This window comes from Puma concolor, chromosome C1 (genome assembly GCF_028749965.1).
Source record: "Puma concolor isolate L17-30 chromosome C1, mPumCon1.1.hap2, whole genome shotgun sequence".
In the NCBI taxonomy this organism is placed as follows: domain Eukaryota; kingdom Metazoa; phylum Chordata; class Mammalia; order Carnivora; family Felidae; genus Puma; species Puma concolor.
In genome coordinates this window covers 194587260-194613900 of record NC_141674.1, presented here as the reverse complement: position 1 = coordinate 194613900, position 26641 = coordinate 194587260, and the positions used below count along the sequence as shown (strand labels likewise).

The following is a 26641-nucleotide window of genomic DNA, read 5'->3' as shown; positions in this document are numbered from 1 at the left end:
AATTATATTAAACTCGAATGTGTGTATGTGACTTTCAATAGGTTTCTCCTAATAAATTTCTGATGATCATTTCAGGAACCTACTTTTATGTGAAAACCAGGACCATACCCTGTGCGCAAGATAGAAATTTCTAAAGATGCTTTAGGAAAGAAGAAATATCTTACCAAAGTTACTATTGCACATTCGGCTGTTAGCTGTGCAGCACTGAAAAGAGTACGAACAAATCTGTAAATAAATTTGTGTTCAGGATCATGCTTAAAGTACTCCTCTGGAACTTTTTCTCGCTGAAAGAAGAAGAAAATGCAGTGTAAATATCTGTCAAAGAAAAATACCTAAGTGCCCGTAATATAGCAGTCTTTACTTGTGCCCACGTGCCCCTTAGAGTAATTTTGATTGCATGACATGTCTTTCAGTCTTTTGAATATAAACAATGGGATCTTAAAATACCACAGTGCTTCAATACTCACCACCATTCATTAAAGAAAAATACAGGCACGACCTCAGAAAATCTGTTATGTGTTCCTTCCTACTTTCCCCCCATAGCAATCTAACCAAATGCAAACTATTTTTAGGCTCAAGAGTCTGGTTGTTCAGACAAGTCATACTTCTCTGCAGTCAACTTTGAAACACCATTTTCAGTTTCCTGTAACCACAAGGCACTAAGTGTGTGCTGACCTATGCAACAGTCACCAGCCACCTGTGGCCGTAGAGCACCTGAGAAAGTGACTTTTAGTAAAAGGCGAAAGATTTATGCGATTTGAAGAGAAACCAGAGCATAGAAAGTGACTTTTAAAACTGTTATTTTAAGTGATTTAAAATTTAAGTAGTCTTCTAATTTTCTTCACAGAGATCATAACATACTCATTAGGTTTATTTATAAATATATACAGTCTGATGTTACTGAAGATTAGCTTTTAAAAAGGTCTATTTTCTGTTATTTGGGTAAGTTTACTCACTTTGGCTCACTAATTAGACAAAGCAGCAAATCCGTTCTTACTCTTTCATATCCCTTCTACAACATTCCTTTTGGAAAATGATGACACAACATGGGGTAGGGAAGAAGACTAAAGATGAGTCTGACTTCAAGCTGGAGCGAGTAATTTTCTTTTAGCAATTAATATCAAATCAAATCAGCATGAAATAAACACAACTGCATGAGAGGAAAATACAACTTCAATAAAACTGACACTTACTGTGAGTGGATGTGATCTCTCATCAAAAATATCCAAGGATCTATTTGCATCTCTATAAAATAAGAATGCATTTAAAAAATTAATTCAGGAATTAATATCTTAGTAATATATCTGCTGGGAGTAGAGAGGGGAGTGGAAGAAGCTTAACCTTCAATAAAGCAAACAGTTTTATAAACTCTTTTGTATTCTGGCCTTAAGAGGGTTTCCTGACCTCTTTTTACTCAACACATCAAGTTCTGTGAAATCTTTCCTACAATGACCAGCCCAAGCCAGAGTTGCCTTTAATATCAACTTTCCCTAGCCAGCAACGCTACTGAAGCCAATATATTTTCACTTCTCTAACCACACACTGGAACACAGAAAAACATTTCATAAAGCCATAGTGGTGGGCAATAAAGTCTTCAGAATTTTAATAAATGTGAATACGAAATTCATGGTTTTCCCTGTTTTTTCCCTCTCTGTAGTTCTCTATATTACATATTCTTATCACGTATTTCTTCTTGTCTCTCTTAAATAGTTTGAGTTAAAAATGTAACCTTCTTCTTAATTTTCAAAGTCTTTTTGTTTAAAAGTTCACCACACTAATACATTGCGCTCATTTAAACAGTGGTTCTCCAAGTGTGGTCTACAGGTCTCTAGGGTTCCCCTTTTCAGAGACCCAGGAAGTCAAAACCGAGGGAAATATTAAAGACATTACTCGCTCATACACTTTTGACATCTGCAGTGATTGTATAAAAAAATAAAAGGGAGGGGCGCCTGGGTGGCGCAGTCGGTTAAGCGTCCGACTTCAGCCAGGTCACGATCTCGCGGTCCGTGAGTTCGAGCCCTGCGTCAGGCTCTGGGCTGACGGCTCAGAGCCTGGAGCCTGTTTCCGATTCTGTGTCTCCCTCTCTCTCTGCCCCTCCCCCGTTCATGCTCTGTCTCTCTCTGTCCCAAAAATAAATAAAAAACGTTGAAAAAAAAATTAAAAAAAAAAAAATTAACAAAATGAGGGGCGCCTGGCTGACTCAGTCGGTAGAGCACGTGACTCTTGATCGCAGGGTCGTGAACTCAAGTCTCATGTTGGGCATAGAGTTTACTTTAAAATAAAAATTTTTTAAATTTTTTTAAATTAAAGTCAGCCTGAAACTTCAAGGAAATAACTAAAGTATTTGTTGCCAATGATAAAATTCAGGCTATCAAGCTAAAAAAAATCAGGATTTTGGAAAACTTGTACCTTTCAATGGGAGCTTCAGCTACTGTGAGCTTGATAGCTTCTCAATACCTAAAACACTTTTCTGGTAAGACTGCTGGTCTTTTTTTTTGTTAGTATCACTAACAAAAGTGAGATTTTGATACTGTATAAGGAAATGTGAACTAGTACTTTCCAACTGATCAGTGCATATTATTATAAAATCACATACACGTAAAAGATCCATTCAGTGTGCAAGATAGATAGATCAATGTATTAACAGAGTACAAATTCACGGACAGGATTTAAAATTCTGTTACAATTTAAGAAACTAGCCCTTGTGGACTTTTGGTGCAGCATCACAGAACATCCACGGTTATCTGAAGGCTTTAAAAGCACACCTTTGTCCAACTATGTATCTGAAAGAGGCCAGCTCTTCTTCATAGTGTTTCTTCAAAACAAATCACTGAAGACAGACAGGGTATGAGAATGAGCTGTCTTCTATTAAAACAGATATTAAAGAGATTTGCAAAACTGTAAATCAATGACATACTTTTCACTCTCCTGTTGTGGATAATAGCTACTTTTTAATAAAAGATATGATTTCTGTTAACACTGGGCTTCCCAATCGGGGATGATTTTGTTCTCCAGGGGACATGTGGCCAGGTCTGGAGACACAATGTGGAGGGAGGGAGAGGGTGCTACTGGCATCTAGTGAGCTGAGGCCAGGGATACTGCTAAACATCCTGTAATATGCAGGCCAATCCCCCCAAACAAAGAATTGTCTAGCTCAAAATTCCAATAGTGTCATAAAAACCATGTTTTAACATACAGTGGATTTAATTTTTTAATTCTCAAATTTAATTTCTAATACAGTAAATATAACAACCCACAGGAACAAATACTCTTTGGGTCTCAATATTGTAATAAAAGCACTCTGTAAGTTTACTCTAATGATATCTATAGTTGTTACCTAACACTAAACTTGATCTCTAGCAAATTAGCTGGAATAACAAGACAGGTTTGAAAAGAGCTCACCTGTTCTTTATGTGGTAGTATATTGCTAAGGTCACACTGTGGAGGGAAAAAGAAAACTGTAACAATTGATTTTACCATGTTAGGCATGAAGACATTTTCTTAAGAGGGGTTGGGAGGGAGAGAGGATCTTCCCAGAGGCCTAGTGGCCCTGAAATCCTCTAATTCAGAGCAGTTTATATGGGCACTTGCCCCCCCTTGTTTTAGTTCGTTGGTTTTGGCAAAAATAGGAGGACCAAACTGCTAGGTAATATGCTGTTAGAAGACAAGTTTTGGCTGATAATTACAAATTATAAATTTATTACATATTTTCCCTGTCATTTGTCCTTCTACCCACAGAATCTTTCCTCCTGTACAAGTTTTATCGTTTGTACACATGCTTAAATTTAAGCCATAAGGTAGTTTTTGTATTAAAAAAAAAAAAAAAAAAAAAAGGTTAGGCCCTGCATTTCAGTTGATTTAGTTCACTATCCACCAACCCACCCATTTTCCGTTATTTCCCTAAGAGTAAATTAAAGTGTTCTGTACCAAATAAAATCATTTAAAATCACTTTTGCATAATTAGAAAATTTAACGGTAAGTATAAGTACCCACAAAATCGATGATAGGTCTAGCTATCCCGAAATAAGCGGTATTAACAATGCAGCATCATACTACACAGTATAGTATTTAATGACAGGTATTTCCAAATTAGTTTGAATAAAATATTAACGAACAGATAGACAGAAGTCTCTCAGACACTCTTTAAATCACTAGTCCTAAGTTATTCAGATGTTTTGTATTAGGCAACCAAGGGGTTCTCCGGGTTAAGTTATATGCTTCCCTTTACCCTCAAAGTATCTAAAATGAAGCTCAAAACAATTGAGGGAAGGCAAATCTGAATTTTAACTAGGTCTGTTGGGTGAGCACTTGTAAAAAGGCCTATAACGTTATTAGCATCAAAGATGGATACTTCTATAGTGCTTCAAACAGATTTTGAATTTGATTTTAAGATCACAGAATTCAAAGTTCTATGATGAAAAGGACCACTAAACCTTACGTAGCATTTAATGAAACAACCCATCTTAGCAATAAGGAACCAAGGCTTAAAACTGACTTGCCCAAAGCCCCACAGATGGTCAGAAGCAGTTCTCATTCTCCTACACTCTAACCAGGCAGTGGTTCCCCAAGCTTGCTGCACACTAGGATCACCTGAGGAGCTTTAAAAACTGCCTGGCTTCCACCTCAAGATGTTCTGATTTAATTGGCATCGGGTAGGACTTGGGCATCAGAAGGGTGTTTAAAGGTCCCTAGGTGATTGCAATGTGCAACAAAATCTGGGAATGAATGAATCATCCAGAAGGCTTTTGTCCATATAATTATGCCCCCCTATCCTTCCGCAGCCTATCAAAAGGGTTGTGAGAGTGTGGTGGGGGAGGGGAAAATGCATGTATTTGGAAACACAGATCTTGAAAAAAGTCGTGTGATTCTAATAGCCCCCCTCCCCACTGAGAACAATGCCCTACCCCAATGTAAACATTTTTCAAAATCATTCCTAAAAGCCACTTTGCCCTATTAATTTTCTCAGTAAACCTTTATTTCACCAATAATGAATGCACTGAATCAATATTTTTTAAACTTAGAGCAAATTAAACTTAATGTACTTCCACAAATTAGACTAAGTTGGGAGAAACAAGTAGGAAACCTACTTGTCTGAGCAAGATTAATCTTTAAAACCACTTTTGAATTATATACTAAAACATTAGAATCTTTTGAACTCAAAAGCTGGGGACTCTAGCCAAAGTAAAGTGTTCTTTTACACGTGGGTTTAGTGTCTTGGCTGAATAAAAACATTCAGTGATCACTTGTTAGGTGCAAAAACTCAGGATTTTAGACTTTTGGGGCTCAGGTTTTGCTGAAACACAATTTAATCTCAACTACTGTTATTTATAAGGGAGAGAGGAAAGTTACATTTTTGTGATTGTGAACCTGCTGTCTGTAATTAAAGTAGAAGTTACTAATAATTTAAGTAGCTGAAAAAGCTTGGTATGTTAGAAAAAAAATAAGTTAAAAGCTAACTGTTTTGAAGACTGAAAAATAAAAGATGAGAATATTAATATTTTGAAGTAGTGTTTCCATACTGTGTTCTGGAAAATCCACACTCCTGTCTCAAAGAGACATTAATAAATGTTCCTTGGCCAATCTCAAAGAAGTCAAGAAGCACTGCATCCTGTTTTATTTTTTCCTCTTAAATAAGCTTGAAAGGTTCATCTTTAGGGTGTTCCGAAAGTGCAACTCCAACTGTGGATTATGAAGTGCTCTCAGAAATTAAGGAATACTTGTCATCATCACAACGCTGTTCATGTTTGCTGAACTATAAACCTGACCAGCTATGTTTCCAAAACCATCTCTGTTCTCTGCTGTACTTTTTTTATATATGGACTGATACAGTGGGGCCTGGAGATATATTTCTGTATCCATACACACATATAAAATTAAAATTAAGTATATCTATTAAGTTAAAATTTCCAGTTGAGCAAATCTCATCCATAAAGCTTGAAGAATTTGTTCCTTAAGATAGGCTCGATATTTATTTTCCCCCTCTCTGAGAGATAGGAAGGAGAAGTTAATTTTCACACAGAAAAAGGGCAGGGTAAAAAAACACACGATAGGGAAAATCTGACAAAAATTCAATTACGTTTAAATGTAGATACACTCTGGTGCCAGTAGGGGACAAACTGTTCCTTCTTTCAAGAGTGGCTTCCAAAGTAATATACGTTGTTTTAGACTTATGACTCATAAAGAAATACTTTTTCCTAGAAATACCCAATAAAAAGCACCTCTCCCTCTCCTCATCATGTTCAACAATGTCTTCACAACAGAAATGCACCAAGTAAGAGGTGCACTCTCTCTGGGATTTCTTATTTGCTAACTGGCTTTCCCTTCCACCAGGTACTCTAAGATTAAAATGGAAATTGAATACTCAGATTTAGGTCCTTGAAAGCAATATAAAAGTGATACCAGTTTCTTAACCTGATCACTGAAAAGGACAATCAAGTGACTGAAATGACCAAGTATGGCTAGGATGCTGTTTTAGCATAAGGGGGTCTGTCACTCAGCCCTTGGCAACCTAGTTGTACTCACCATTTTATTGTGGTTCTAAGATTAGGCTGGCTGACTGTGCTGTCATCTAGAAATATTGTTGAGCATGAGCTATACTTTTTAGTAAGCTGCCCTGGAGATACCTGAAGGGGAAGGGAAATAGAAGAAAATGTCACAGTAAGTTAAACCTATAAAAGTGTGTTTTTTCCTCGGTTAAAATGTCAAACGATAAAGCATTACGTTTTTTCTTATACTTCATGAACTGCTTGAGTGTGCTATCATGTGCAGTGCTATGGGAAACCCAGTGGATACTCTAAATTCCCACATGAGGTTTAAGGAATGGGTTATGAACTACTGCCCTTGATAAATTACCTATTATCAAACCTGATAAGCACCTATTATAAATTCCCTTTATAACAAGGTAAAAAGTTTAGAGTAAGACTTCAGTGTTTTTTTTTCTTAAGCAATGAAAAGCAGCTGAGACTTCCATTTCTACTATTCATTTACTACAATAAAATGTAATGCCTTGTAGAATATTGATGCAAAAACATTTTATCACAGTAAATGAAAGCCAACAACAAATGTGTCAGTTCAGGAGACAGTGTGATGAAACAAACGTCCTGGAGTCAGAGGCTGTTTGTACCAGGGCTGCTCTATCACTAATAAGCGAAGGGGCCATAGGTCCCTCTGGGCCTCAGTTTCCTTATCTGGAGGGTAAGAGTATTGCTTTAAGATTCCCTCACATCCAAAAGCAGATAAAACAGCTTACAACAACGTAACTTTGACTTCATGTTTGAATAAGATTGCCATCGCATTACTCAGGCGAGAACCTCAGAATACTTTCCATTCATTTAAAATCTTTATTAATTCTATTCTATTCTATACGTGCCTGCCTCACTCATGCTGCTCTCTTTGCCTACAATGTCTTTTTCTTCCTCCATGTCTCAGCAAGCTTGATCTCATCTACCTCCAAGGAAGGATACCTTTGCCAGTAGCCACACCACAAAATTTCTCTTTCTGTACACTCACACAGCTCATCTGCCACTTGTTACATGCTATCAATTGCCTACAGGGTGTCCCCCTCCTTAGAAAGTAAGCTTCTCCAGGAAAAGGAGGACTCTTACTCCTCCCACCTCCAGCTGCTGAGCACAGAATCGGGGGCAAATCAGGAGTTCCATAAGTGTCTGACAAATTATTTAAAAATCAATTACAGTTGGAAGGTAAATCTTACTACAGATACAAATTTATCTGCGGAATATATCTGCAGTGGTGTCAGGAGAGGTGACAGTGAGCTTCCGGAGACCCTCTATGCAATAATAAATGATCTTTAAAACACTTTAGAAGTATCCATTTATCTGGGAAGAGCCGGGGTATACAGCAGCAGTCAAATACTGAAACAGCCTAAACTCTGGTAGGACAAATCTCTTCCTTAAAGTAAGGCCAATAACTGAGAAGTAAAAATGGCAGCATTCAATACCACAAAATACCAACAATTTTAGTGCTTAGTTTGTTGGGTTTTATTTTTGTTTCTGTTTTTTTACTAATTCAGATGAGCCTTCCTTCCTCCTATTAACATAAAATAGGGTTTGCCATCCTGTCATACTCTCCCACTGGCATCCTCCTCAAATACAAGACAGATGGGGCAGAGAAAAAATCTAGTTGATACTTTTTAAATTATAGAGCATTTAAAAACTGCCAGCAGCCAATAATCAGAAATATCCACATGGCATATAAAAACGCCACTTCACTTATTAATAAAAAATTCCAGACGTTATATTTTTGAAAAGTATCACTAACTTCTCCTTTAAGCCAGAAATGTTCAACTGTATCTAAAACTGTTATGTTCCTTAAGCTATTCAGCTAATATGTAATTTACTTTAAGAATCTCAAAAAATACAGCATGAAAATGAAAATTAATTCATTTAAATACTTTCATTCTAGGGGCGCCTGGGTGGCTCAGTCCCCTAAGTGACTTTGGCTCAGGTCATGACCTCGCAAGTTTGTGGGTTCAAGCCCCGCTACAGGCTCTGTGCTGACAGCTCAGAGCCTGGAGCCTGCTTTGGATTCTGTGTCTCCCTCTCTCTCTGTCCCTCTCCCACTCATGCTCTGTCTCTGTCTCTAAAAAATAAATAAATGTTAAAAAAAAAATTCTAAATGGGAAAAAAGTTATGTTTTTAGGCCACTACTACTGGGTATAATATAGTGTATATTACATCATAAGAAAAGTCAATTCTGACCAAAAACCTACACTGGGGAGCTATAAAAAGAATAGGAAGAAAACGCACCAAAGTGTAGACTAGTTGGTAAAGCTTTGGGTTCATTATATTTACTCCCACTTTCCTCCATTAAAAATTTTTTTCTGGGACACCTGGGTGGCTCAGTCAGTTAAGCGTCTGACTTCGGCTCAGGTCATGATCTCATGGTATATGGGTTGGAGCTCCACATCGGGCTCTGTGCTGACAGCTCAGAGCCTGGAGCCTGGTTTGGATTTTGTGTCTGCCTCTCTCTCTGCTCCTCCCCTGCTGTGCTCTGTCTCTCAAAAATACATGTTTAAAATTTTTTTTTTCTATTATAAATGTATATTGGTTTGTCTCTAAAAATATTAGTATGAAACATTAAGAAATTTTAATTACATGTGGCCTTATAGCCATATTGGGCAGGGGAGGGAGTTAGTGAATCAGGAACTTACTGTCTACTGACTAGATCTAACCAAAGAAACATTGAATACTTCCCCATCAGTCCAGGCCTACTTTTCAGTATTCAGTAATATCCAATATTCAACTAGAGAGTGGCAGAATTAAGTCTCTGAGCAAAGCCTGAATATATTAGCTGTAATTATTTATTAGCTTAAAATTAGCTGAAATTTTAAGACAATTGTCTTCTATGGTTAAAGGCTTAACTGTTGGTGGCTTACAGCCTCAATAAACTATACTGACAAACACAGGGTTATAAAATGCAAATACTAAAAAAAAAAAAACAAAAAAAAACAAAAAAAACAAAACCAAAAAGCAAAAAACAGTACTGGCAGTGTAGTGTTCATAGATATTATTTCAGTGGTCACTAGAAGAGACAAAGGCAGGATTTATCTTCATTGAGCACTAACAGAATAGGTGGGCTTTTACAATCTTTACAACAAAAGGAGAGGTTATTTCATAGACTTAAGGTTCAATGGCAAAGACTAGAAAATAATCACACCTAGAAGTCTAGGAAGTCACAACCCAAAACTTACCATCAAAGGTCAAGTACCTGTTGAAATCCTGCCCCCACCCACTGACTTTTCCATTGTGCCTACTGCTGAAGTTCACTTTTGTGTCTCCCCTTTTTCACAGGACAAGTTTTGTCTTTCTTGCAATATAACTTAAAAATTCCCAGCACTTTACGCATTAATAAAAACTATGCTTTATCTATATTGTGCATTAATGGGGCAATATGACAAGGTGCATGGTTTGAATTGTTAACCAAAGCCTTAGTAGAAAAGTATAATACGCAAATTACAGGGATAACCAAAAATACTGTCTGATTTAATGATTAATTGTATTAAATTAAAACAGATTCTAAGTTTGAGTTAAACATGGTAAATGATCACATATCTATTTCCGCTCCCCCTCCTTTCAGAGGTTACACACAACACAGGATAAACAGCAGGTGATTTTTAACGTGTGAAAGATGACCTGACTAGACAAAGGAATGGCAGGTGACATGGAAGAACACAGAAAACACAACCAGGATGCTACAGGAACAGGAACAAGAAAGCCAGTTGTCTTAAGAAGCCATGGCAGGCTCAGAATTCAGAGGCTCAGCCCCAAATCTCCACAGTGAGGCCCATCAGTTAACAAGGACTTCCAATGAGATCTGAGATAGGCAGGGACCACTACACATTTAAGAGAAGCCTCCAACAAGAGACTGAAACAGGAAAAAGAAACTGATAGGAATGATGAAATTAAGAAGCAAATGAAACTTAAAAAACTCTTAAAGGCCCTCAGAAAGACAAGAAATTGCATTGGTGAAAGAATTAAAATGCGATAAATAAGCATAATAAGAATAATAATGCTATAAATAAAAATCATTTAAAGGTCATTTTTTGAGACCTTTATAAATTAAAAATAAGATAAAACTAAGTATTCAAGAGAAGGGTCAGAGCATAAAGTCAAGAAAATCTCTAGGAAGTAGAACAAAAAGACAAAATGAAAACAGAAGGGGAAAAGATTAGAGATCCATGCAGCAATACTGGTCTAAGAGGCCCAACATCTGAATAACATAAAATACCAAAACAGAATTAATTAATTAATTAATTAATTACTTTACTAGGAGGAGGGATGGTCTACAGACTTACTGGCCCCAATAAAATGAAAAGGTCCATACCAAACCATATTATGAAATTTCAGAATCCCAAGGACAGGGAAGGTACTCAAAGGTTCCAGAGAAAGAAGGGATGAGGAAACAATGACTAAAATCAATAATGCACAATGTCAATAGACTTATGAGCAACACTGTAAATGAGAAGACAAAAGAGAAATGTCTGTAGAACTGCCAAAATTAGTTTCAACCTAGAATTCTATACTTTCTCAAACAGGAGTTTGAGACAGGCTAGATCTCTAAAAACTTCTGCCCATTCCTAGAAAAATGGACTCCAGTAAAACAAGGGCATTTAACAAGACAAAGGGAAACAAAGATTCTAGGACACAGGGGGACCCAAAACATGACAGTAGTTATGTGAGATCCCAGATGACTTCAAGGAGATATCCTAGGAAAACAGACACAGAGCTGGCCTAGCAAAAACCAGTCTACTCTACTGGAGTAGAATGACAAAAGGCTGTCTCCAAAAAAAAAAATGGAACAGATGTGTTTTAGTAAACGAAAAATGTTTTTGATAGACATGTGACAAATGTTACAGCATTTGGGGGAAAAATAGCTGTTAGAAAATAGGCAAGTGAATATCGTCAGGAAATTAATTCCACACACACAAAAAATGGGGTATGTGAAAGTAGGAAGGCCCGCCAGGGAGCTACTTACAGCATTTGGCTGTGTGAGATCATGTTGGCTAGGAAAATGGGGACTGGATTACCCTGGAGAAGTGCTGAAGTGCTCAGGTTTCAGAAATGTTTAAGAAAAAGGATGAAGTGTATACAGGAGAAGGCAGAGAACTACACGGCTCAGCAGTGAGTATCTGCACAGTCATAAGAAAACATTGGTGCTGATTTAATAAGAACCATGATACAGGCTGAGGGAACAGAGGGAGGGAGGTAAGGCCAAGGTGAGTGAGGGAGCTAAGCTTTCACCTGGCATGACAGCAAGTGGATAGAGAGCGCTACAAATTAACTTGGTATATTTTTGTTACTTTGGTTAAAAAATAAGATTAAAAAATTAAAGCGAACAAATTGAAGGTAGAACTTTATATCACAATCATGTTTTTAAAATTTAAGTCAAATGTCAGGACCCTTAAAAAATGAGGATTACTAAGCCAAAGACTTTCCTGAATACATTTCATAATGAGGAAAATAGAAGAGATTTAGAAAACCTACAAAAAGAGGTCCACACTAACAATACTGGATCCATTACATTTTTTAGGAATAATGGCAGACACATTTTTAATTCAAACTATTAATTTTTTAACTTTTCAACTGTTTACTTACATGGTTTAAATGGTTGCTCTTCCTCTTTTCTCGCACTAAGAATAAAAAAGATTAACTGATCAATTCTGATACAAATGCCATAGAAAAGTAAAAGTAGCTGCTAATTATCTGATGGATTACCAACATACAAAAGGAGATCAAATTCCATTTTTAAAATATAATTTCCAACAAAATTCATAATTTAAATCACCTAGCAAGATGAATCCTATAGTAAAATCTAAAGACTTAGTTTTACTTTTTGACTCGACAGATATTCCCTGTTAGGTACAAATAAAAGGCTCCCCACGTACAAAAGAAAAGGACAAAGCAAACCACACCAGGTAAAAATTTAGCTAATAAAAATGTTTATCTGTTCTATATCTGAACCACTACACAGTAGTATTTTCTAATTCGCTCTATATAGCTTACTTTAGTTACCAGGATCTGCCAGCTCTAAGAACCAGTCTCTGGCCAGGCACTGATCTGTAGATGCATCAGTATCCTGGAAGCATCCTGAAGCACTTATTGGTAATCTACTAATACACCTTACTAAAAAATAAATGGGTCATTACACAACTGGAAAGTAATCTACCTTAAATTTATATTTTAATGAGTATGTTAACCTAACTGGACATATCTACAGCACACAAAATCACTTTGCTCTAACAAAGGACAGCAGTAGAATAAAAGGGTCCAATGAGGGTCTCGGGCCACACTTTGTTTCCCACACTGTCTCCTTTAATGTGGCGTGACATCAGAGGTACGCACTCCTTATGACTGAGGCGAGAGAGACATGAGATAGCTTTTAACTGTCTCCACACTGTCTGTATCAGGTGGGCAATCCATGTTTCTGGATGAACCTGAGAAAAACAGCAATGCTAACCAGAAGTGATCTGCTTGCGATAGACTAAGTACACACACTATGAACATGCAGGTTAAAACACTCCATTATTTATTGTGCTGCATCACTTCAAATATTATGGAACCCTCACTTCTTTTATTTCTGTCATAATCAACTGAAAAACTTGGTCACGTATGGCTTTTTAGTTCAAATAAATGAGGATTTAATATAACATTAAGGAAAATAAGCAGGAAAGCAGGAGTGCTAAACAATCTCCAGTTCAGACTCTCATTCTAAATCAAGGGCACAGGCAATGTATACTAGTTTCACTTGTGGAAGCGAACCTTCTAGGAAACCCCACAGGCTATGTTTGTTCCTACAAATCCTGCCACATCACTACGTTAGGATGAGGAAGTTTTGAATAGCTCAAAAGTTCTGAATGGCATAAATGTGGATGTGAGATAGGCTTGTTTGGTTGAGCACTGTGTAAAATGGGGCCAGAATCACAGATTTAATCCCCATAAATTGATGATTTTTTTAATTTGTTAAATGAAAACCTAACTGTGGCCTAAATCCTATCACTCATCTCTAAAATGTGTGCTCTTTGGAACAGGGGAAAAAGACAAAGTGGTATGAGTTAGACCACATCTAAATCATGTGGTCAACTGACTGTGTTGATAAAGAGGTGGCAAATGTGTGAACAGTCCACGTGTTCTGCTAACTAAATCAGTGACAACGAAAGTATATAATCACATATTAAAATAAGTGAATACATGAAAAAGTGAAACACTTAAACCAACGTATGAGTTCTTCTAGGTTCCTTCTATAATACACAAAACAAAGACGGTTTTCAATCTTTTTTTCAGAAGAAAAAAAAATACTGTCTTACCATCCGTTTGAGATTTGCTCAGGAAAATTGTGCTTGCCCTTGGATGGTCAGAAGGGTTTGATTCCAAAGCTAAGTCTGTATAGGAAGAAAACGTATGATGGTTTGAGTAGAAAAAGACATGATTTTAAAAATAGCTACACATCAATTTGAATCACTTAGCAGTCTTGGGAAGAGTTTTTAGTAATGACAAAAAGCCAATTTTAGTAACAGGAACAATATAAAAAATATACCAGGACACTGCAAAATTGTAGAATCTCTCCACACATGTGGAATAAAACCAGGCTCTGTCTTAGACTTTTATTCTAACTTGCACCTAAATAACCTATGCAAATTTTAGACGAAATATGTGCCTTCCCCCTCCTACTTACTAAAAATCCCATTACCATCCTTTAAGCTGATATTAACAGCATATTCTAGAAACAGTCCCAAGAAGCAAGTTATGCTGTGGCTAATTACTGTCAGATACCAGCTCAATATATCAAATGTGCCAAAACCAAACAAGTTGCTTTTGGCAAGCTTGTGTTCCTCAGATAATCAAATGGCTAATTCTAACTCCATTCAACAAATGAACTCACTGAATTAGCTGTGGTTTATGTAGGGAGCTATACACAGGTAGAATTAAGAGGACTGTATGTATACAAGGTTCAATGTTCTCATCTTTGAGGTACACTTCCATAATAGCAAGTGGTTTTCAACTTTTGCCCTTGATTTCTAAAGCCAAACTCTTGCTTCTTCTGTCCATGCTGCATGATTCATTTGGGGCTTCAATAAGAGTACTTTCTGGAGCAGATCATGAGGCTACTTGTAAAAAATTTTTCCCATGCCTATGTAAAAGGTATGTCTGTCTATAGTCCATCCTGCACCAAGGTGGGAAAAAGTCTCTCTATTCATGCAAGAATACAAAAACAGGTCCTTGAATTTTCATAGAACAAGGTTTGCCACCATTTGGGAAACAAAGTTGTCATATAAAAAACAAAACAAAACAAAAAACCTCCGGTGTGTCTAAGATTCCGAATAAAATGATCCCTGAATTTCCTCAAGATGTTTAGTGACAGTCTGGTAAGCAAAGCAGTTTGAGCAAGAAATAGGAAATGCACAAATAGGTTTTGTCTGGTTCCATATAATCTTTGCTCTTTTTAAGCTCTGAAATATATTTTTGGGTTACTTCATTGTGTTTGACAAGACAGCTTGATATTTCTATCAAATAAATGACTTTCATATTGCAACAACCTTTGTAAGAACCACTCAAAATTCTCTTAAAAAGGAAAAATAAAACCCACAAAACTTTATTGACACTCAGCAATGTCCATCTCAAAGCATTTAGTCAATCTTGTAAGAAACTGGACCAAGATCCTGACAGAGTATGGTTAAGAAACCACATAATAATTGTTCTGTTTTTAAAAGGGGTGTTGGCAGTCCAATCAAAAAAAAAATTTTTTTTTTGAGCATATGACTTTGTCTCAGATCATGATCCCGCGTTGGTGGGTTTGAGCTCCGCATCGGGCTCTGTGCTGACAGTTTGGAGCTTGGAGCTTGCTTTAGATTCTGTGTCTCCCTCTCTCTGCCCCTACCCTGCTCATGCTCTGTCTCCTTCCATCTCTCAAAAAATAAAATAAAATATTAAAATTTTTTTTTCTTTAAACACTATCTGTGGCTACTAGAGAATCAAAATGTCCAATGATATATTAAAAACTAATCATTCTTACAGTGAATCCTGTCTAATTCAGCATTTCATAAAATTTATCTACCTAGAATCCTTTTTTCCTCCAAGTAATATAGTTAGAATCTTGCACAAACATCATTTGGGACTTCCTGGTTTAACAGGAATCTGAACCATCCATTTTAATGGTGCTGCCAGCACTAGAAATTTACATAGCTAAACATAGCTTTGTTCTTCATGGAAATTCCTTCACTGAATTTGAAGTTTGTTAAAACTGCTTTTGGAGAAACAATTCAACATTTTTATGTAAAAGACCCATAAAAATTAAACTTTTTTCACATATTTGAAAAATGAGACAGTGTCAGCTATTGGGAAAATAAATGAATTCAGCTGTGCTCAAAGCGACAAAGACTCTCACAGCTGCCTCTAACCTAAAGCTTCCAAAAGAGTTCATGACCAACTTCCTACCAAAAAGAAAGCAAATATACTGCATTTGAATCCAAAAAATAAACAGCAATGTTTGCAGAAGTAAACATACTATGTATCAGTGCCTATGGCACCACAAAAGTTTAATTAAATCTTTTCAATGGGGGGGCACCTGAGTGGCTCAGTCAATTAAGTATCCGACTTCGGCTCAGGTCATGATCTCACAGTTCGTGGGTTTGAGCCCCATATCAGGCTCCATGCAGACAGCTCAGAACCTGGATGGAGCCTGCTTTGATTCTGCACCTCCCTCTCTCTCAAAAATAAATAAACATTTTTAAAAATTAGGAAAAAAAATTAGGGGTGCCTGGGTGGCTCAGCTGGTTAAGCATCCAACTCTTGGTTTTGGCTCAGGTCATGAGTTCAAGTCCCACATCGGGCTCCATGCTGACAGTGCAGAGTCTGCTTGGGGTTCTATCTCTCCCCCTCTCTCTGCCCTTCCCTCGTGCTCTCTCTCTCTCTCTCTCTCTCAAAAGTAAATAAACTCAAAAAAAAATTTTTTAAGTTAAAAAAAATTAAATCCAGGAAAAAGAAGTACCAGAATCAAAGGAGAAGAAGCAGGCTACACATGTACACACACCCCAAACCAAGATGTTCTACTACCGATCTAAGTACAAAAATCAAGAGCTGGGATAAAAGAAATGGCAACATGCAGGAACAAAGCAAAATTAGCCCAAGCGACAAGAAGGAAACTGGCACTGCCCCTACTCCACCTAGAGTTCTAGGGTGGCACGTGCCCTGGGACTTCCAAAGAACCACTGAGCAAGGCCAAGCTGTGGGCTCCCAGCTAGCTTGGAGCTGTCCCATGTTTCCTTTGCTATCATTGGGGGAGGGGGACCTTGCTAGGAGATATCAAGAGAAGAGAGCAGAACTGAGACAGGTTCTAAGAAGGCCATTTAATTCCTGGGTCAAGAGGTACCCAGTTTACTCCATGAACTCTGGTTATAGGAGTCAATATTGTTTTTAAAAAATTTTAAGATCAATTTTAATTTGTCACTGAAAGGGATCTGGTTAATCGGCAGTAATGATGATCACATTAAAGGTGCAAATAGATAAAAGTCACTTGCTCACTCCTTTAACAAATATCATGAACAAAAATTTACAAGAGTCAAAATAATACTTTGTTTAAAAATTACTCATAAACTCACAACCATTACTTTGTTACTTATACTCTTTAAAAAGAAAAACAACTGTAATCAGTGTACCATTTATGTCCTATTTTGTTATTGACAAGTGATCTTTACCCCATTCCAGTATATTTATTGTTTAATGTATATACAATGGCCTACCAAGTATTATTCCTATACTTTACTTAGCCAATCCCTATTCTTAGGGTTTAGGTGCTTACAAACTTCTTATATTATGAGGGAAATCTTCATATACAAAGTTTTTAAAAAAAAATTTTGTTTTTTATCTCCTTAGGAAAGATCTCCAAAATAGGATGAGGGGCCACAAGTTTAGATCATTGTCATGGCTCAATGTATTGCTGAGTTGCTTTCTAAAGAAGGGGGGGGGAGGGAGGGATATTAGTGTATAATGCTATCAACTCTACCAGTTTCAGCTCCTACCCTGGCTTTGATTACTTGAAAGAAAAGATTCCTACTGATAAAAATGAGGAAGTCCACAGTCTCTAATTTGCATTTCTCTGATTACACAGTTTGACTATTTTCCCCACAGTTAACAGTGCTATTGCCACTTTGGTGAGTTGCTATGATTTGTATATACTGTATGTATTACACCTACTAAGACCCTGATGTTGTCAGTCTGCATGAGGTTTTCGGAAAATAGTAACCTTCTGTCTCTAGCCTGCGACAGTTGTCTATATAACCTGCACTTTTTGCTAATGACAAAAACCACATTGCTACTTTATAGAATGGATATTTAAGCCACTAGACTGTAAACTCAGATACGCACACACATTTCCGTGCTGTCCATTACTGTCTTCTCAAGCACCTAACTATGCAAAATCATACTATCACAAAGGTCATACTGCCAACTATTAAGCAAAGCATTACCACCTCCCACCAACATGCACTCACATATTCATGCAAGCACACGCAGTGAGAGAGATGGCATGAAATTACTATACATCTTGTATGCGAATCTGGCCCAAAATTATCTCTTTGGACGCCTCTAAGAATTTTTTAAGTAATCTCCACACCCAATGTGGGGCTTGAACCCATGACCCCGAGGATCAAGACTCACATGCTCTTCAGACTGAGCCAGCCAGGCGCCCCACGAATGTTTTTAACCTAAGAGAAATATTCCTGAGTTCATGATTAGAGGTTATGATTAAAATTGTATTTTAATACCCATCACTTTTTTTTTAAATCAATTTAAATTGCAACTTAATTTGACAGCATGACAGGTTGAAGCAGGAAAAGTAGAACTTCAGAAAAAAATTAAACTTGGGTCTTAATATAAATACAAAGGAAATCTGTAAAACCATTGACATCCAATACTGCTTTTCCCCTAAGATTCTATCAGTTATACAACGCACAGATGTTAAAAATGTGAAAACACAGGCAACTTAGAATAAAGGAAATGCGTTATTAGAGGCTAAATGTGGCAAAATTAGGCAACTAGAAACTGTCAGTAAATGATTTTTCCTTGTCAAAATATTAGAGGGAGAAGGCAGTGACCAGGAAACGACCTGACAGAGCAGCATATTTCACAAAGCAATTGATTTCAATATATTGATTTCAATATATACCAATTAAAATAGATGATGTCAGCAGTTTCTGGGCTAACCGCTGGGTACCTGTTCACTTAAGGCTTCCTGCATTTACTGAACTACACTATCATCCTTATACTGTACGTGCATTCATTTTATGGCCCATTAACAAAAACATTTCAAGTCTTACAATTGCCATGTACACTGATGATTTTATCTGAGTCCACACTTTTCCACCCCAGTCAGGTAATTTCTACCGTATGGCCTTGAGCTGGCCTGCGTCACCAGAGGGCACACAGCGTGTTCCCGCATCCCCCAATCTACTCCTTGCTTGAGCTCTCCTTCCACTTCCTAGCCTCTGACAATCCTTCTAACTCTGGCTTTCAAACTACTGTACCTGACTCTACCTTGCTTCTCAGTCTTGCCTTGTTTTAATCCTCAACCCATGGTTTGGTGACTCTGAGATGTGACATTTCATACAGTGAAGTACACCTTTCTTCCTTTATATATTTCTAAAGAGTATTTTTTCTCAGTTTCCTGAACTTTTAAGTACATTTCTGGGTTGCAAGTTACCTCTATTTCATTTTACATTGTGCAATGTTAATATTTTAATTCTAAAGCTTAAATTATTTTAGTACACACATGCACAAAAGAGTGAGGAAAAAAAGTAGTATACAGAGGCACCTAGCTGGCTCAGTATAGAGCATGTGACACTTGATCTCGGGGTTGTAGGTTTGAGACCTATGCTGGGTGTGGAGATTACTTAAAAATAAACTCTTGGGGCGCCTGGGTGGCGCAGTCGGTTAAGCGTCCGACTTCAGCCAGGTCACGATCTCGCGGTCCGGGAGTTCGAGCCCCGCGTCAGGCTCTGGGCTGATGGCTCAGAGCCTGGAGCCAGTTTCTGATTCTGTGTCTCCCTCTCTCTCTGCTCCTCCCCCGTTCATGCTCTGTCTCTCTCTGTCCCAAAAATAAATAAACGTTGAAAAAAAAAAAATTAAAAAAAAAATAAACTCTTAAAAAAAAAAAATAGTATCCCACAGTAGCCTGCATGATGAGTCATTCAATAAATTCTAATCCTATAGACCACGTATCTTTAATTTACATTCCTGATCTACTGTCTCATTGTTAAAACTGGGACAACTCAATTTATACCTCTCAAAGCCGGTCTTCTCATGTGTAAAACATATCATTCCTATACTATGTAACTCAACTTTGTGAGGAGCAAAAGAAATGTAAGAGCAATCTATATATCATCTAAAGCACAATAAATGGCAAAGCTTTCACAAATGAACTCAAAAGCAAAAAGTGAATATTTAGCATTTCACTGGAAAGTGTATGAAATGTCCACTCATTACTCATACCCAAATATCATCTTAAGCAAATATGTGCTTTGGCTGCCACTAAAGGGAAAGGAATAATACTCACACAATCAGTAAGAATTTCTCTCATTGATTCTGGTTTCTTTAAGCAAATATGCATTTCTCTTGCTTCTGTCATGCAGATTACTGTATGTCCTCTCCTTGTTTTTTTCATGTAACATATCCTGGAGATCACTTCATAGCAGTGAAGACAGACCTTGATCTTTTTTTTACAGCTCCATAGCTATCTACTATGTAGATGCAACACTTGATTTTACTAGCCCCTTACTGGACATACAAGGTACTAACGATATTTTGCTTTTGAAAATAATGCAACAAAACCTTTGTGAATATGTGGTTTCATATCTGTGGGGTATATCTTCAGAATAAATTCCTTAGAGTAGGATTGCTGGATTTAATGTACCTGCAGTGTTGTGAGATTGTGCCAATTTCTCTTTCACGGGGTCAAACCACTTTGCATTTTCACCAGCAATACATGATTATTTCTTCACAGCCTCACCAAAGAATGTAGCATCAATGGATTTTCTCCCAACAGGAGAGAAACTACAGTATAGTTTTATTTCACATTTCTTCTATGCGTAAAAATGTTTAAAGGTTATCTGCATTTCTTTTTCTGTGACTTGCCCATCCATACGTTTGCTGCCTTTTAAATTCACTTAATTTAAGTCGGCCTATATTTTAGACCCTTATCTTCTGTTCAATTCACTGTTGGCTCTCACCTAAACTACTGCATCAGCCTTCTACCTGCTCTCCCTGACTCCAACCCATGCCTGCATTACACATTCTCACACAGTAGCTAGTCTCTTTTTCTTTCTTATTTCTTTCTTTTTTTTTTTTTTTTTTTTTTTTTTAAGAATTAACATCATTCCCCCACATACAATCCTCCATTGGTTTCCCATTACAACTAAACGAAGATCCGTGTTTTTTAGTCAAGGCCCAATAGGCATACAAGGTCTTAACCCACGGCATTTCTCATAGCATCCCTCTCACTCTGGAGCCAGTCCATGTCTTTCTGTCCTTTGCTTGCACCAAGCATATTCCCAACTGAGGACCTCTGCAAGGAAGCCTCCTGTCCTACACCCTCCCACAGCTCCCCCTCACTTTTAAGGCTGTGTACTTGTCACTTGAGAACAGCCGTCTTTAACCACTTCAAGTAAAACTGCCCTCCCATCCTTGGCTTTCTTTCAGTACCTCACTACCTGACATTCTTTATTATTCATGTGCTGTCTGCCCCTAGGTCCTTCCAGAATGTAAGGAGTTAGGGTAGGGGCTTTGTCATGTATACCACCGGCTGCCCAGCATCTGGAACAGTGCCCAATAAACATCTGTTTCAGTGTACCCCAAACCAGTTAAGTTTCTTCCTATTTTCCCATCTCTACTAAGATTTCTTCTAATGCTTCTTTTGATTAGTCATCTTAGACTGGCATTACTTTCAGATCTCTTAGCGTAGTAGTTATTCAGAATTAAAGACACAAGACAGGCTACCAAGAACCACAAAAATCTAAAAGAGGAATTCTAACATCCAGTGAAAAACCAATGGTAACTGTAATTCAGTATAAGGACATTTAGTGTTAAACTACTTTACCTACAAAAGGACTCATCCTGCAGACTTAATTAAGTCATAAGACTTAATTTCCATATACCATCTGAATTCTAAAGGGAGGTACAATGCACCAGTTTTTATCTGTGCCCCCTGAATAAAGCATAATAATGGGATTGTATACTGTTTTACTATAAAAGATGCCCAACCATAAGGGGTAGGTAAATGAATGCTGCTCCCACCATTCAACAGTACACTACACAGTTATGAAAAGGCATGTAGTTGAGCTACGTGCAGCTGCACGGAAATATATCCTAGAGTGTTCTCTAGGCATCAAGCACAGTGCTAGGAGCTTTAGGTCGTTGCTTTCCTTTAAAACAAAATGCTATACAGCAGTACATGAAGAGTTAGCTCATTTTTGTTAAATAAACCAAATGTTATGTTTACATACATACAGCACATTTAGGAAGAGTAAATGCCAAAATATTAATAAAAGTTCTGGATATTCTAAGTGAATGACTTTTTTATATTTTCTAAATCTTTTATATCAAATGCTTATTGTCATTTAAAAAAGCCAAAAAAGGGGCGCCTGGGTGGCGCAGTCGGTTGAGCGTCCGACTTCAGCCAGGTCACGATCTCGTGGTCCGTGAGTTCGAGCCCCGCGTCGGGCTCTGGGCTGATGGCTCAGAGCCTGGAGCCTGTTTCCGATTCTGTGTCTCCCTCTCTCTCTGCCCCTCCCCCGTTCATGCTCTGTCTCTCTCTGTCCCAAAAATAAATAAACGTTGAAAAAAAAAAAAAAATTAAAAAAGCCAAAAAAAAAAAAACCAAAAAAACAAAAAAAAGGAGGGTTTAAAATAGCTACTGGAAAGAGGAAAGATCCGTTGCTCAGAGGTTTTTCCACATCATATTGCCAATTCCTTCCCTACTCACTCCTCGGGGGAAGGGGGAAGAAGGGGTCACTTCAGAGAGCACTCTGGCCAGCAAATCAGTGAGGCCTGTAAGGTCAGAACATAGAAGACTGTATGAAAAGTTGGTAAGTAACAATAAAATTGGATAATAGGACTTCAGTATCTTATTTTGTGTCATTGATACACCAGTTAGAGTAGATACAGGGTTAGGTAAAGGCAAGGTAGTGGAGATATTCTTTAATCTTTTTTCAATGTTTGTTTATTTTGCAAGAGACACAGACAGTGAGCAGTGGAGGAGCAGAAAGAGAGAGAATCCCAAGCAGGCTCTGCACTACCAGCACAGAGCCCAAAGCAGGGCTCAAACTCACAAACCACAAGAGCATGACCTGAGCAGAAACCAAGAGTGGGATGCTTAGCCGACTGAGCCACCCAGGTGCACCTAGAAAAATTCTTTTGAGTCTATCTGAAATCTATGCTAGGTTCTTAGAATATTTCTTTGAAAAGGTTTGAAGAAATCACATTTTTCTGAAATGTTTGAGAAAAACAAGGCACAGCATTATCTATGGATGACTTTTGTCTAAGAAATGAAGTAAATAAATTCTTCATCATAGAAAAGCCAAAATGCTTTATATCTAAGTAGGTATTTCTTAGTTTCCAGGGAAACTGATATAAAATTTTCTGAAATAAAGACATTAAAAGCAAACTTTCAATGTGCCTGCACTTTAGAGTTAGTGTTCTGACCTTGTTTCTATGGAAATCTAATAGGCAAATGCTGAAATTAGGAGTTCTCTTATCACTTTATTGAATTTCAAAGAAAATTTTAAGACAAATTGAAATGAAATTTTAACTATCACGTTAAACATAAAGGGTAAATTCTATACTTACAAACTTTTTTCTTTAACTTTTTTGGTTTAATACTCCTTACAGTCCTATGCTTAAGGTACCTTACCTCATCCGCTTTTTTTTTTTTTTAAGCTTATTTGAGAGGGAGGGGGCACAAGCAGGGGAGGAACGGAGAGAGAGGGGGAGAGAGAGAATCCCAAGCAGGTTCTACACTGTCAGCACAGAGCCCTATGTGAGGCTTGAACTCACAAACCATGAGATCATGACCTGAGCTAAAACCAAGAGTCAGATGCTTAACCAACTAAGCCTCCCAGTCATCCTTCTCATCTGCTTTTCCTAACGTTCCTCTGTCCAGCGTATTCCTGGCTTCAATTTGAGGTCACCAGAACAAACTCTTTAAAATGCATCAACCCGTTTCCCTGACAGGTTAATCTAGGCTCATGACTTCCGCTTTTATCTAGTCTTACCTATTGTAATGAATGTACAGACAGGAGAGAGGTAAAAGCTGCTTTCAGTTGTGAACAATCAACCTTGAATGGAAACAATCATGATGACTACGTTGGGATAGGTCTACCTTATGTATAAATAAGGTGAGAGCTGACTATGAGAGCTGTACAAGAGCTGAACCCAGCTATCTGTCACCTCCATGTCAGTCTCTTCTGTTTAGTAGTTGTGTTACACAGTCATTGCCCATCTCTGGGTCTCTCTTTCCTCATTAGCAACATGGGGAGAAAACCTGCAGGCTTATTTGTAGTCGGAAGGGCCAAATGAGATTGACATGAAAATGTGCTGTAAATCTTAAAAGAATTATGTAAAGGTCCCATTTGGTCTCTCATCCAACACTACCCATCTACTAACTAGTTTGTAAAATCACTCAGAAGCTTACCTTTCAACACCAAGCAGAATAGAAGTTTTCACAAGTATTCACATGCTTTGTGTTTAAACGTCCAATTAATTCATTTAATTTGTTCATTCTTTTACAATATTTGAATGTTCTGAAAAAGCAGTACTTCCCCATTACAAAGCCATGTCCCTCATATGGGTGAATCCACAGGCTTAATTATTATAATTCTTAAGAGCCCCGCTGAAGATTAAGTAGAAAAAGAGCTGTAAGACATTTCCTCTATAAGCTGTGACATTTAAATGAAACGAATGGGCTAATGGGGCTTTCACATCTTTATGATACAATGTTTTCTACTTCAAAGAACATAAGACTCATTAAAGAGCCACATGGTTATTAAAGAGCCACGTTGTTACTCAGAATTATTTTTACCTAGTCCTCCCTTTCCAAAATTCCAGAGGCAAAAATCAAACACTTCCTCTTTGCCCTCCCCCCTCCCCCAACCGTTTAGTCTGAAGAACTTTTACCCCAACATTCTTAAAGTTGAACAGGATTCTATTGGCAGGAGGGGGGAGGAAGGAGAGGGAGCCATGGAGACAAACATTCTGTACAAGATCTGACACTTTAACTGCCAAAGTTTATGTTACAAATTAAGGTCTAAATTTATGGTTTTTTTCTCTTTGGAAACTTTCTACCAATAGCCTCATGAACCACTGCCCCGCTCATTTTTAGAACTGGCAGCATGTAAGTTAAGTCTGTTAAATCACTGAGATAGGGCAGAAGACACTTTTGTGCCAAAGTGGGAATTTTAAACTCCCTGGGTTCTCCGTTCAGTAAAAGGAAAACAAGAAACAAAAAACTACATTCTCGCAGCCCTGGCAGTAACATTTCACACTGTTCACAATGAGTTCAAGTCTCTTCTGCCATCATTTTCCTTCCGTCTTCAAACTATAGTTAGAATTAGGCAGTTTCCATCGAGGCTACTGGAAACAGCCTACTTAAGAACACCGCATAGACTTCCACAGGCCATTCTCTATTTTGAATTTCCTACAATTCGTCCGAATCGTCCCGCGTGTCAACTACCTTAGTGGTAGGAGGAAGGGTACCATCAGGCCCTTACTTGGTCCCTTTACTTAGGTAAGGATAGGCAGATGAGATGGATACTCCCAAGTTGGGGTATTTACATTTCCACCGAGAAAGGGGAGCGCGTATACCAAAAGAGTCTTTATAAAGTCTCCGGAGACGTCCAGGAGACCCCCAAACAGGAAAGGGCTGCGGACTGGACGGTCTCAGGCCGCGCTGGGAAACGAGAATACGGGAAAGAACTAGGCGTTCGGGCAGGGAAGAGGGAGAGAAACTGGCCGGACACGACGGGGAAAGAAGAAAGGATGGGGACGCCAGGCAGAGCCAGCCTTCATCCCCGGCGCCCAGCCCTGAGAAAGCCCGCTCCGGGCAGGAAGGAGCCCAAGGCGGCGGCTCGGTCCCGGGGGACCCCGGGGGGGGGGGGGGCGCAGGCCAGCGGTCCGCCAGAGAGCGGACAGCACCGGCCCCCGAGAGGGACAAGAGGGCCCCGCCTCCTCCTCACCTTCGGGCATCTCCCGGTCGCTGATGTGCTGCAGGTGGTGGCCCTCGCCGGCTCCGAAATCCAACTCGGCGGGCTCCACGGCAGCAGGCTCCGGGGATACTGCCACCGCGTCCCCGGCCGCCGCCTCGTAGACCTCAGACTCGTAGTTTGCCTCCACCGGCCCCGTGCGCCTGCCCACCTTGGGGCTGGCATTGGGGGACACGCAACAGGTCAGCGTGGTCCCCATGGGGCGCCTCCACTCCTCGCCTGCGCTCGCCCCCGACTCCGCCGCGCTCAGCAGCTGCCCCCTCCCCCAACAATGGCGCGGTCGGCACCGGCAGCCCCGGGCTACGCCGGGGCTGTGCCGCGCATGCAGGCGCGGCCTCGCCCGCTGCCCGCCGGTACGCCCCGCCGCCGGGCCCCGGGCAGGGCTCCGGCCCCGGCCGCACCCCCGCCGCCGCGCCGCCGCCGCCGCCGCCGCCTCCCCCGAGCCAACTAGTCTGTGAGGGCGGCGACCAGCCCGGCTTATTTAAAAGGGGTGGGGACCCGACGAGCGCTGAGAGGCGCAGCCACTGCCGGCAGAGAGCGCGGTCGGAGCTCCTCCTCCTTCCGCCACCACCTCCCGACTGCCGTCCGCTGGCCTGGCTGGCGCCTGCCAACCGGAACACATTCTGCGGTCACCTGGTTACGAGGGACCAATCACACCCAGAGTTCCCTCCACGCGCCCGCCTCGGAGCGGAGGCACGTGACTCACAGTGCCCCGCCCCCGCCCCGCCCCGCGGCTGCTCCGCCCCCCGCGCGGCGCGCCGCCGACTCCGGTTTCCATTCATCTCGCGCAGCCCGGAGCTTTCCGGTCCCGTGGGAAGCGCACCGGGCGTTAGTTACTCTAAGCCGTCCCGGGTCGGTGGGCGTTGTAGAAAGTCTCGT

At 39.3% G+C, this 26641-nt stretch overlaps 1 protein-coding gene across 2 annotated transcripts in view; it reads right to left on the bottom strand.

Annotated features, from left to right (window-relative positions):
• Nucleotides 1–26330, bottom strand: part of CCNYL1 (cyclin Y like 1) — a 35494-nt gene extending 9164 nt beyond the window's left edge. The window contains exons 1-7 of one of the 2 annotated variants that reach the window (XM_086719451.1): nt 25736–26326; nt 13823–13897; nt 12114–12148; nt 6523–6623; nt 3403–3438; nt 1194–1245; nt 165–284 (exon numbers count right to left, since the gene is read on the bottom strand). In XM_086719451.1, the coding sequence (XP_086575577.1) occupies nt 165–284; nt 1194–1245; nt 3403–3438; nt 6523–6623; nt 12114–12148; nt 13823–13897; nt 25736–25961 (645 nt within the window). In that variant the 5' untranslated portion in view covers nt 25962–26326. Of the gene's footprint in view, nt 1–164; nt 285–1193; nt 1246–3402; nt 3439–6522; nt 6624–12113; nt 12149–13822; nt 13898–25735 lie in introns of both variants that reach the window. The other variant, XM_086719452.1, reaches the window with a different exon arrangement.
• Nucleotides 26331–26641: the final 311 nt, after the last annotated feature.